Consider the following 12,980-nt stretch of genomic DNA (forward strand, 5'->3'; position numbering starts at 1 on the left):
CACGTTCAAGGTGTACGACTAACTAACTAATCAATTGATAAAATAGTGTAAGACCTTTTGGAGGTGCCTTCTTCTGGTAATTGCCATTGCCAAATTATTGCTGGCTCATTTTAGAAGAATCCGAAGCATTTAGTGATGTTTAAACATAATTGTTCCCCTTCACATACTCATTAATTGTACTAAAATTGAACATGTTGACTAATAATAAATATTTGGCATTAACAAAACATGCTTTTCATCAGTTTTTAACCAGTAACCTGCACCATAGCTAGTCTGTTGTGCTTCTTGTGATCAATGAGTAGCTGATGTGGACATCAAAGTACAACTGCAGGATCTGTTTGTCCATTTATATGGATATAAAAGGTTTATTTTAGTCAATAAACATGAAACGTCATATTTCATATTCAGTATTAATGAAACACAATATTCCAAGGTATATTTCAAACATGCAGTGAAGACAGGGTGATAGTCACAGTTCACTGCCCGTTATCAAAGTGTCCAGATGATTAGTTACATCAAGATTTCCTCAACATCCCAATCCGATCCCAATGTCTCTGAAGCCGTTAGGATTTCCCAGCCTTCTTTTCACCACGCTTCTTCGTGTAGCGAAAACTCTTCAGTGGATTTTTGCCTTTGAAATTCTTGTGCTAATGCAACAAATAGAAAAGATCTGTTATTTATGCACAATTCAAGTCCTGTCAAGTATTCAACATCCCATTATTATATCTAGGGCTGCCTCCGAATAGTTGACCAAACATTAGTCATTGAGAAGAGGCTTAGTCGACCAAATTTTAATTAGTCGGTTGGTCGCAGAAAATAAAAACTACACAGGAAGTGGCAAAGTCATGCAGTCTGTGACGGGCACATCATTAACACGGCTGGCTCATGTGGTAATTACAGTATGTTCGCCTTTCATTTATCGACCTCAAAGATGGCTCATATTTGAAATGTAAGTGGTAGACTAAAGTTAGTCACTTTAACATGGCCACTCACTCTAATGAAAATCTAGATAAATGTGGAAGCTAAATTAGTACCGCACTTACTGCATGATGTTTAAAGGTGCAGTAAGTGATTTCTGAGAAACACTGTTGATATTTGAAATCAAACCAGACAAACACACCCTTCCCTTCATTGCTCCACCCCCAAATGCACAAATATCATAGCTGAAGTGAAGCAAGACAGTGCTTTGTAACAAATAAAGCGAAGATGACGAACAAACAACAAGGAAGAAGTAAGAGTTGACCAATGTTACTGACGTATGGAGCAGAAACAACGCAACCTTGGTGTGTTTTCAGGCCTTCCTGCTTAGTTTTCTCCAGCGCTGGAAAGCTTTTCTAATATTAACGCGGGTCCTAAAGCTCTTGACTGATCATAACCCTTCTTTTCCCAGTGATATTCCTCTGAACTTTTCTCTTTTATAATGTCTCTCAGCCATCTCTCTTTCTACAGTCTTTCTTCAAATCTCCCTCTTGCTCACTCTCTCTCCTCCCCCTTCATGAGTGGACACGCCCACTACTGCTGATTGGTTCACACTCTCTCCTCCCCCTTGATAAATGGACACGCCCCCTACTGCTGATTGCTCTCTCTCCTCCCTCATCATGAATGGACACGCCCCTACTGCTGATTCGCTCACTCTCTCCTCCCCCTTCATGAGTGGACACGCCCCCTACTGCTGATTCGCTCACTCTCCTCCCCCATCATAAATGGACACACCCCTACTGCTGATTGGCTCACTCTCCTCCCATCATGAATGGACACGCCCCTACTGCTGATTGGCTCACTCTCCTCCCCATCATGAATGGAGATGCCCCCTACTGCTGATTGGCTCACTCTCCTCCCCATCATGAATGGACACGCCCCCTACTGCTGACTGCTCTCTCTCCTCCCCATCATGAATGGACACACCCCTCCTGCTGATTGGCTCACTCTCCTCCCCATCATGAATGGACACGCCCCCTACTGCTGACTGCTCTCTCTCCTCCCTCATCATGAATGGACACACCCCTCCTGCTGATTGGCTCACTCTCCTCCCCCTTCATGAGTGGACACGCCCCCTACTGCTGATTGGTTCACTCTCCTCCCCATCATGAATGGACACGCCCCTACTGCTGATTGGCTCACTCTCCTCCCCATCATGAATGGAGATGCCCCCTACTGCTGATTGGTTCACTCTCCTCCCCATCATGAATGGACACGCCCCCTACTGCTGACTGCTCTCTCTCCTCCCTCATCATGAATGGACACACCCCTACTGCTGATTGGCTCACTCTCCTCCCCCATCATAAATGGACATGCCCCCCTACTGCTGATTGCTCTCTCTCTCTCTCCTCCCCCATCATGAGTGGACACGCCCCCTACTGCTGATTCGCTCACTCTCTCTCCTCCCCCTTAATGAGTGGACACGCCCCCTACTGCTGATTGGCTCACTCTCCTCCCCCATCATGAGTGGACACGCCCCCTACTGCTGATTCGCTCACTCTCTCTCCTCCCCCTTAATGAGTGGACACGCCCCCTACTGCTGATTGGCTCAGTCTCCTCACCATCATGAGTGGACACGATGATAAAGTTTGTTTTCTCACCTTGAAGCTGCTCAGCATCACGCCACTTGCTTTAAACCTCTTTTTCCTCCTTTGTTTTAGAGGATTGACGAGACTTTTCAGCGTTTCTGGGACTGAAACGGAGAAGAAAAATGTGTTTTTGAGGTCCATTTGTCTGTGCGTCCAATATACAGATCAATCAAAAGGCAATCGCTCCTTACTCAGGTAATCGGGCACATTCTTCATGTGAGGTTTGATGACGGCGGGATGAAGGTCTTTGTCGTGTCGTAGCAGCTGCAGGTCTCTGGGATTGTCTTCAAAGTACGTCTGTCAGATAAAGGAAATTAGTTACTACAGACAGTCAACATTAGAGATGAACTGGTTAAAATGAGCTGTGTTTAAAGAGCACAAACCTTGAGTTTCTCTGAATTGAGCAGCTCTTGTTTGATCTCCTTTAGTCTGGCCTCTTTCACTGCCTGCTTTGTGACCGATCTCATGGCATCCTGGGTAAATTATACCATACAAGAGACTTCAGGCAAACCAAACCACAAATACAGCTTCAGTACTATATGAGGACACAAACATACCCGACATCGGTATCTGAATCCCTCGATTTCCTCCATTTTGAACTCGTACGGCTTCAATACACATTCTGTGTCTGTAAACGGAGGAATACATTTGCTTGTGAAAAACTCTTAAAACATGCAAATGTTCTTTTCTTCCTTCTTATCTGCAACATTTGCATAAAATACAATAAACATTTAAAGATATTTAAAGGGATAATATTCTAAACAATACCAGATTTTTATTTTTAATAATATAATTTTAATGTTAGTTAATAATATTAGGTTTTAAACAGCACAAACAGGCATAATTTAGTTTTCCATAACTACTGTAAAATAAATATCTTCTGAAGCCTGTGACTTTTACCTCCAGTAAGAGCGTTTTCAACCTCCGTGAACGTTGGGAGTTCTGTATGAGATATGAAGGACAGCGCAGTGCCGGGATTATTCGCACGAGCCGTTCTAAAGGGAAGCAGGGGAAATCAGGATTAATTCGTATTATTGTAGACTAAATCTAAATGGATTAAAATAATTTTTGTTAATTTAAATAAAGCTGAAATAAAATAAAATATAAATATTAGATGAAAAACTTAAAATCTTAAAAATTAGAAATAGCAACTAAATGAAAAAAAAAATTCTAAAACTGAAATAAATATAAATTCATGCTAAATGTATTAAAAAATAGACTATAAAAATGACAAAAGCACATAAAATTACTAAAACTGAAAATATAAAATAAGTAAATCAGTATGTTAACTAAAACTAAATTTATAACTATTGAAAATAATAAAGTTATCAGATAACAACCATCAGTGTACCTGCCGACACGGTGAATGTAGGAGTCGACTGAAGTGGGAAAATCAAAGTTGATCACATTAGACACGTTGTGAAAATCGATCCCTCTGGAAACGCCATATTCCCTATCTTTGCCTCTGGGAGGACAAAACAAAAGTCAGTATTAATGTTTAAAGCTGAAACAATTTACGAGATTAAAAAAAAATCTTATTTCATATTTTAAATGTTTCATTTGCTAGTAGGAACTCATACTTTCCACTTTTCCCAAAGTTCTTTTTCTTCTTTCCTCCCTCCTGTGTTTTCGTGGAACTTCCAGCGGGATTCTCTAGTCCTTGTTCGTCTGTGGCTATAATGTAATTGTAGAAGCCCTGATTAAACTGAGAGATAATGTGACACCTGAAAAACAAACCCAAATAAAAGTAAGTACATCGAATGCAACATGAAAACAGCATTAAACACATTTAACACCTGCAATGTGAGGTAAACAATATTCACAGCATAATAATAATTATAGATATTACTGGTTGATAGTATTTTTTATAAGTGCTGCTTGGCTCAAGACGAGTCGATTGCACTCAATGACATCATTTTCCATCATGAAAAATTCTCGGCTATTTTGAAATTTTTCGAAAACTTACTTTCTTCGAACTTCTCCTAGGCCATTACTTCAATGTTCATGAAAATTGAACCAGAACATCTTCAAACCATGCTGACAAAAAGTTATAGATTCAGCCGATTCATCAAACCATTCTCGGTGCAGTGCCACCTAGTGGTCAGAAGATATGAAATACAGCTATTTTTGCTTATATATATTATTTTTTGCTTATTATTTTTGCATTGACCTATGTATCTTTGGCACCATGCCCTAACAGTACTCAAAATGTTTTGGGGCAGCACCATCATGTGGTCAAAAGTTATAATAAAATTCCCAAAAATGCTAATAACTTTAGAATAAATTAACCTATTGTAATGGAAAACTGGTCAATAGATTCCTTGGGTCATGCCGAGAACATAGACACCAATTTTGCCATATTTGGACAAACTTCCACCATTTTGATTTTTTTTTTTTTTTTTGATTTTAGACTGTTTGTCCGATTTTCACCAAATTCGAGTCAGAGCATCTTCAGACTGTGCCGACAAAACTTATGGATTTCGTGTCGACAGACAAAACCGTTTTTGTATGCCGCAGCAGTGAAGTTGAGGCATGATGCCAAGACTCTTGCAATGCTTTGGCATATTGACACCAAACTTTGTGTCGTTGTCACCTCACTCTGACCACACCACATCAATTTGGCAACAGCGACACCTATTGGTTGAAAGTGCTAAACCATTAATTCATTATTATTGACTGTAATTATGATTTTTCAGCTATTTTGCCTAAAATGATCTTAATAGGTCTTTAATTTGGTCTCTGATAAAAAGAGTATAAAAATCGAGTGACTCTAGCCGTTTAATCTGTTTAAACACAGCTCATTATTTCCATCCGGGACGAAACATAGGATTGGCTTAGGCGATTCACTCTCTCGCAACCAGCAACACCCTTTTGCCACACATGACTGCCCACTTGCGCGCGCACGTTTGATTTGGGGAATTCAAGAGGCACGGATCCTAGGAATACAAAACAATGGCAGAGAAACAGCAAGCAAAATTCACAGTACCGGCCTATGCAGTTGTGAAGGCAAACCAGGCAAAAAAGAAGACAGTAATACAAGAAAAGGCAATGAACAAAAAGTCTTTGGATAAACAAAGAAATAAAACGCGAGTTAATATCGCGTGGCTTTCCAGCGATGGCGAGAACTAGGGAACTCAAGGGGCTGAAAAGTATCCTTGATGGCTTTATTTCTGCTGGACAGTAAATTTTCTTTTTGTATTTTGATCATACATTTTTTTGTTTATTTTTTCAGAAGCATTGTCATTAGCACACGTAGCTGCGTAATTAGTAACATAACATTACTTAGCGAGCCGTAGTAGAGACAAAATAATCTTAGGCCTAGCTCAAGATGATAGCTTATTTGAATTGTGCATAATTTTGTTAGATAACTAAATACATGTTTAACAGATAGTAGGCCTAACGTTACTCCGCATCTAGGAACTTTTCTTAGAACTTTTTACCCTCTGTCTACTTTTTACCATGTTCACCTGTAAGTTTACCTGCACGTTTTTTTTCGCCTTTGTTTTGTTTTTATATTCTCTACCTATGTTTACTGATGTCTTTATCTTGTATCTGTGTGTGTGTCGTACACACTTTGTTGTATGTGTGTGTTATTATTTTGTGTCTGCAATGCAGTTGTGAGTTGATATTTGAGTGTATGTTACTCTGTTTATCTGTAGAACACTGTATATGTTATGAATCTTAGACGAAATTCATCTTCATCACAGTGTAAATGATGGTAATGGAAAAACGTGTATCATGCAACCTGTTTTTAGCTTTGCCTTATAGATAACTAGCTCGTTAGGAATCAAAAATATATATATTTTAAACTTTACCAATATCAATATGCTAGCTTGAAGGAGTACTAAAATACTCTTGTTTGTTTATTCAAATTTTAAGGCGTATTTTTATTACATGTGATTCTGACATGATGTCACTACATGCACTGTGCTCCTTCCTCTCCGCTCGTCTCAGGTAAATAATGCGTCTTCCAGCTCAGTGGTCGGAGTCGCGCGTTCATGCGTTTTGGGGGCGTGGCTTTGGAAGGAGCCCAGAAGGGAGGGGTGGAGTGAATGGAAATAATGAGCTTCTTTAAAACAGTCGTGAGAGGTCACAGACACTCGATTTTTATACTTTCTTTTTCAGAGTACTTACATTTTAATTATGTATTGATATATAAATAAAGTTTAAACAAATTTTGAAAAAAAGTTTTTTATACATTTTTTTACCTACTCTGCCTTTAATAGGTCTTTAATTTGGTCATTGTTGCAGTTGGTCTGATTCTCACAGCCATGTGACTTTTCATGCAGACTTTGTGCTTGGCCCCGATAATTGCTGCTTGCAGCTATATTTATTATTATTTCAGTTTTTCTATTATTTTCAGTTAGTATTTTAGTGCGTCAACTTCAACTTATTTCAGTTAGCTGCCAATGCAACATTTCTACTTTTTGTTTAGTAGAATGTTTTTCATACAATTTACCAAAATTTGGGTCATTTAAAGGTGCAGTATGTAATATTTTCTGTCCACTTGAGGTCGCTAAAGGCCTATTCAAAAAGGCGTAGCTTGATGACGCCAAGTTTCAACGCGGAATCTTGAGACGTGTGGTCTTTACCTCAACGGACGGTGGAAAAGAATAGGGATAGGACTCTGAAAGAAATCATGTTCAGGAGTGATTATTAACGTTAGTGTTGAAGCAGAGCAGGAGCGAGTGTTGTGGAGCTGAATGAGGAGCTGGAGTGATTGTGCAACACACGCCTCAAGCAGCGAAACTTTTATTATGACACAGTCGCCGGCGCCGCTTCCGCTTTTCCTGTCATGAGTATGAGGTAACGCAGCTCTGTTTATCATATTAGATACATTTGAGTGTGTTGAAAATGATGTTATAATGTTACTCTGTGTGTTTGCTCGGCGGCTGCTGTGAGACACTGTTGCACACTGCAGTGAGATAGATCGATTTTACAATATCATATTAAATGCTGGATGGCTTGTGTTGATAAATATCATGCAATTCATTTTGAAACATATTGTATGATGGAGAAAATTATGTATTACTGTTACTGAAAATAAAGCTGCATCTGATTATGTTATGTTAGCTACTTCACAAAATAGTGTTTTTCTCTGAGGCATGGTACTCGCAAAAAATCAAGAAAATTAGATTTAAACAATAAGACTAAACGTGTTGAGCTATATAACAAGAATTAGTTTTCTGTCTAGAAATATATCAAAACAGTTGTTCCATTGTCTATTAAAATGTGTAATATAAAGCATCTTTTGGGTAACACGGGTATGACGCCATTGGCAGGCGACTCCTCACACGTCCCGGAGCCTTGGTTAAAATTGCAATTTTCTCACGATTTACTAATAGTTAGAAACATTTGGGATATTGTAAGTACTCAAGTGAACAAAATATATAACACTGGCCTAGTGGTTTTTGGATATTTTACTGCAAAAATCTTACATATTGCACTTTTAAATGCAATTGCTGATGTTATTTTGTCATTTTCACTGAATAAAATATATATCTATAAAAAAGGTTTTTCCATCTATTATTTACATTTATTTCAGCTTTATTTCTATCATTTTTAATAGTTTTACTTCATGATAATAACCCTGGAAGTGATTCAACACAGAAACGCTGACTCGACCAATAGCGGGACTATCTAATGGTGCAGAAATGGCACACTGCAGCTTTAAAAAAATAAACCCACCTGGAGTGAACCGGCAATTCAGAGTTCAGGACACAAGCAGGGATGCTGAACTGCTCCAAAAACAGCTTGAGCCGGTAACAGCGGTTCACTTCGCCAACGAATATGAGCGTCTTCCCTCGAACCAGGCCGAGCTTCAGGAGGGTGTATATGAGCAGGAACTTATCCTCCTCCTCACATTTGATGCTGTACTGCTGGAGCTGAGAGCTGTCGGGCAACTGAGAACCCTCGAGCTTCAGAGTCACCTACAACAGGTGGAGGAAGACTATCAGATCCAGCCAAGACACACACACTGCTACTGCTTCTCTGCTTCTGCACTCACCGGATTGTGGAGGACGAGCTCTTTCAGGGCCTGAACGTCGTCATTCAGTGTGGCCGACATGAGGAACGCCTGGTAGATCTTGGGTAAGTGACTGCAGAGGTGAACAGAGACAAATACTAAATGTTGTACCTTTAAAAAAGTGACGTGGAGGAATAAGGGTCTTATCTAGCGATTTTTTTTTTACTTTTTAACCACAAATGCTCTTCTTGCACTGCTCTGTACCAGGCGAAAAACTCCATCTTATTTTCTCCTCCAACTTCAAAATCGTCAGACATCGTTGTTTTACCTTTTTGTAAAGGCTATTTGTCTTATTCTATCCACGTTCACTTTGTAGACAATGGATCAGTACTTCCTCCTACGTCACATGTGACCTTTCCAACATGATCGCAGAGCAGTGCAAGACGAGCATTTGTGGTTAAAAAGTATATACATTTTTATTTATTTTTTAGAAAATGACCAATGGTTTCTCTAGATAAGACTCTTATTCCTCGTCTGGGATCATGTAGAGCTCTTTGAAGCTGCACTGAAACTGACATTTGGACCTTCAACCCGTTGAACCCCAGTGAAGTCCACTATATGGAGAAAAATCCTGGAATGTTTTCCTCAAAAACCTTCATTTCTTTTCAAGTTAAGAAAGAAAGACGAACATCTTGCATGACATGGGGGTGAGTAAATTATCAGGAAATTTGAATTCTGAAGTGAAATAATCAGGCTTGGCATTTATAATAAATGTTGTTTATAATGAATGCCGCTATAATTTAAGTTTGTTTGATACTTATATTTTTCATTCCTGTTCTGTTCTGAATCCCATTTGTTGTGGAGAGAGGGTAACTAAAATACACATTTAATAAGTTGATAAAGTTTGTAAACGATTTGTTTTTATTGACCAATATTTTACATTATTTTTTGAAAGTAATAATAAAATGTGACTTTTTTTTTTCTCTCAACGATGCGATTTTGACCCGGTCTCATTTTTTCCCGCTGTTTTACAAATTAATACAGCTAACAAGACACGTACCACAGCAGGCTTTTAAGGTCTGCCTCAAACCCGAACGAGAAGAGAAGATCAGCCTCGTCGATGACCAGCATCTCTAATGAAGAGTGCAGCTGCAGGTTCTGGGCGTTAATGTGAGCCTGAACACGGGACGGCGTGCTGACCACAATATCCGGCTTCTCCATTAAAATGGGCCTGTGGAAGACAAAGAATTATAATGTTTCTTGGAATTAATAACATTTAATTTCACTTAGAATGACACTTGAGATCTTAAATGAGCTTGAATGAGACTTAAAGAGATTAAATCTATTCCTGAGTGAACTTGATTTAACTCGAGCATGGTTATTATTGTTAATGGGGTCCTATTCTGCTTTTTTACAAGTTCATCTTTCTTTAGTGTGTAATGTTGCTGTTTGAGCATGAAAAAGCTCTGCAAAGTCCCTCCAGCAGGAGTTATTCTCTATATTTGTGTCACTGTTTCTGAACTTCCGCCTCCATTGTAGTCTTGAGTTTTCTTCCTGGAACGAACATGTCACAATATTCCTCATTTAAATAATTCATACGCAGAATAAAGGGGCGGGGCCTGGTTGAGTTAGTTAGTAGTGTGTTGAAACTGGTGGTTATGGTAAGGGGCGGGACATTTCCCAAACACGATCGAAGCGCTTGACCAATCACAACAAACTGCTCCAGCTGACCAATCAGAGCACATTGTGCTTTTCAGAAGGAGGGGCTTCATAGAGACAGGAACTAAACAGAGTGTTACTGACAGACTGGGAAGAGAGGAGCTGCAACAATGGAGAATATGAGGAAAATAATCAACATTCAAGCATGAAAACCTGTTCTAGTAGAGCCCAAAAACAAAATTAAGACTTGAGCATAATAGACCCCTTTAACTACAACTAAAACTGAAAAAGCTGAAATAAAATAAAATATAAATATTAGACGACATAATTTGAAATAAAAAAAATTAACCTAAATAATAATATTAAAAACAATAATAATAAAAATACAAAAAGTACATACTAAAATAAACTGTAAATATTAACTAAATGCTAATTTAAAATATTAATAAATACAATAATAGTATATAAAATACTACTAAAATATCAACTTGAGTTTTACTTCCTGCATTCAACATTTCGAATCTCTATAGAGGTTGTTTTTTTTTTAAATAATGGTTCCTTTGATTTATAAAACTAAAAAGTAATTTCTAATACATACATTTCAGGAAAGATATCATCAAATCTAATTAAGTTCCTTATATAGACATCATTTATCAAATTTGCTCAGTCCAAGATGAGCAGCAGCACTTGATAAACAGTGATTTGCTGTAGTACTGACTTCTGTGCCGATAGATCCGCCTTCCCAGAGATGTCGGCCACTCGCACGTCTCTGCCGCAGTACACAGTGAGCTGTCGGATCATGGATTGGACCTGCTGGCCCAGTTCTTTAGTCGGGACCAGGACTAGAGCTCTAATCTGCTGCTCACGTACAGTCTGCTCACAGCAAACAAACAACATCAGTGACAACAAATGTTACTTATTTCTGTCATTGAGGCTTAGTGTAACTGAATAAAAGCCACACATCACCTGTTTGGATGTGAGGATTCTTTGGATCAGTGGAACCGCATAGGCTGCGGTTTTTCCTGATCCGGTTCGGGCTCGGGCCAGCAGATCTTTCCCCTCCAGCGCCAGCGGGATGGCTTTCTCCTGGATGAGGGTGGGATGAGACCAGCCTAAATCGGCCAGAGCCTGAAAAAAAAGAATACATCCTTCACAACTCTTGAAGGTGATCCAATCACAAGTGGACAACACTGACGAATACAAGTGTAAACAGGATCCAAAATGTTTTGTGATTTGTAACATCACTTTTATGTTCGATGCGATTAATCACGATTAATCGATTTGACAGCACTAATACAACTACATATATATAATACACACACTCATGAGTGAGTATATATATATATATATATGTGTGTGTGTGTGTGTGTGTGTGTGTGTCTGTGTATACTGATATATCCTGTCAATCAAATGAGGGCAAGAAAATGCACCGAATTTGTGATTTGTGTAAAGAAAATGCTTAGAAACCAGTTTGATGTTCAATATTAATAGTAAATATATGAATTAATAACATTCAGAAAGTTAAGAAATATTAATTTAATCTTCAGAATTTAGTTAATGTTTGTTAATATTAATTTGAATAATGTGTTTATGTTTATAATTGACACCAGTTACTCTGAAACTAGTTGATGAAATGGAGAGAATAATGTTTTTATTTGCATTTCTCTCAAAATATAGTAATTAAATATATAATGATCAATTATTAATTATAATGAATTTATTATTAATTTAAAAAGGAAGAACCTCCAAACTATCGGTATCATTATAGGCAGATATCACTCTGAATTATCGGCTATCGGTGGAGAAATTTAATATCAATGCATCTCTAATAAATATTAATATTTTATACATAAATATAACACATTTATGTTAAATATATACATGAATGTGTGTGTATTTATATATATACATATATATATATATATATATATATATATATATATATATATATATATATATATATATATATATATACATATTAAAAACAGTACACACACATATTATGTAAACACAAAATGTATTATTATGCAACTATATTATTTTGGATATGATTAATCGCGATTAATCGTTTGACAGCACTAATATATGTGAGTGTGTGTGTGTGTATATTCACACAAACATATATTATATATAAATAATATACTTATACACATATATTATGTAAAAACAAACTTTTATGTTAGATGTGATTAATCACTAATACATGTGATTTACATGCACTTATATAATGTTTATATGTGTGTGCGTGTTTACATATTACCACAGTTTTACTGTACTAACTATAGTATTTCGACAGGAACTATGGTAAGTAACCATTTAACTAAATACAGATATAAGAAAGGCATTTATGGTGAATCTGTTGAACCAGAATGAACTGTTTGCATATATCCTAATAAAATAGACAGAATAAAAATCATATAATGTTGAAGTAATCCATAAGAAATATATTTCAGAAATGACTGTGCTAATGTTAGCATGTAAATATAGTCGAACCAGTCACTAAATACATTCAAACGGCACAAAACAAATCCTAGTGTCCGGTATTTCGAGAAAGCCAGACTTTATATTATTAGCACAACTATATATTTACCTTTAATAGCCGATCATCTAAGCCCATCTCATGAAAGTGCAGTGTATCCACCTCCATCTTCACACGTGTGTTTGCGCACAGACGAGACGAGCGAGACATTGAACCCGCTGCGCCTCAGCGCCACCTATAGTACTGGAGGAGAACTGCAGGTCAAACCACACGACGTTCCTTTAATACAAATACGACCGTCTGTGAAGAA

At 37.6% G+C, this 12,980-nt stretch overlaps 1 protein-coding gene across 1 annotated transcript; it reads right to left on the reverse strand.

Moving 5' to 3' along the window:
- Positions 1-333: 333 nt before the first annotated feature.
- On the reverse strand, positions 334-12,933 carry ddx56 (DEAD (Asp-Glu-Ala-Asp) box helicase 56). Its single transcript, XM_048181268.1, has 14 exons — positions 12,782-12,933; positions 11,158-11,319; positions 10,910-11,064; positions 9,593-9,763; positions 8,575-8,665; positions 8,256-8,497; positions 4,148-4,291; positions 3,919-4,032; positions 3,468-3,562; positions 3,125-3,195; positions 2,951-3,040; positions 2,759-2,864; positions 2,580-2,671; positions 334-647 (listed from the first exon to the last, which is right to left on the reverse strand). Exons 1-14 carry the CDS (start codon positions 12,878-12,880, stop codon positions 564-566), a joined length of 1,716 nt encoding a protein of 571 aa, XP_048037225.1. The 5' UTR covers positions 12,881-12,933; the 3' UTR covers positions 334-563.
- Positions 12,934-12,980: the final 47 nt, after the last annotated feature.

Source organism: Megalobrama amblycephala, linkage group LG2, assembly GCF_018812025.1.
Source record: "Megalobrama amblycephala isolate DHTTF-2021 linkage group LG2, ASM1881202v1, whole genome shotgun sequence".
Classification (NCBI taxonomy): Eukaryota; Metazoa; Chordata; class Actinopteri; order Cypriniformes; family Xenocyprididae; genus Megalobrama; species Megalobrama amblycephala.

What these genes read in the sequence shown, in the direction of transcription:
- ddx56 (XM_048181268.1), bottom strand. Translation starts at nt 12,880, where the DNA reads ATGTCTCGCTCGTCTCGTCTGTGCGCAAACACACGTGTGAAGATGGAG. An exon ending in GACCTTAAAAGCCTGCTGTG is followed by an intron (nt 8,666 to 9,592) that starts GTACGTGTCTTG and finishes TCACCTCTGCAG; the next exon opens with TCACTTACCCAAGATCTACC. An exon ending in GAATGTGCCCGATTACCTGA is followed by an intron (nt 2,672 to 2,758) that starts GTAAGGAGCGAT and finishes TCTCCGTTTCAG; the next exon opens with TCCCAGAAACGCTGAAAAGT.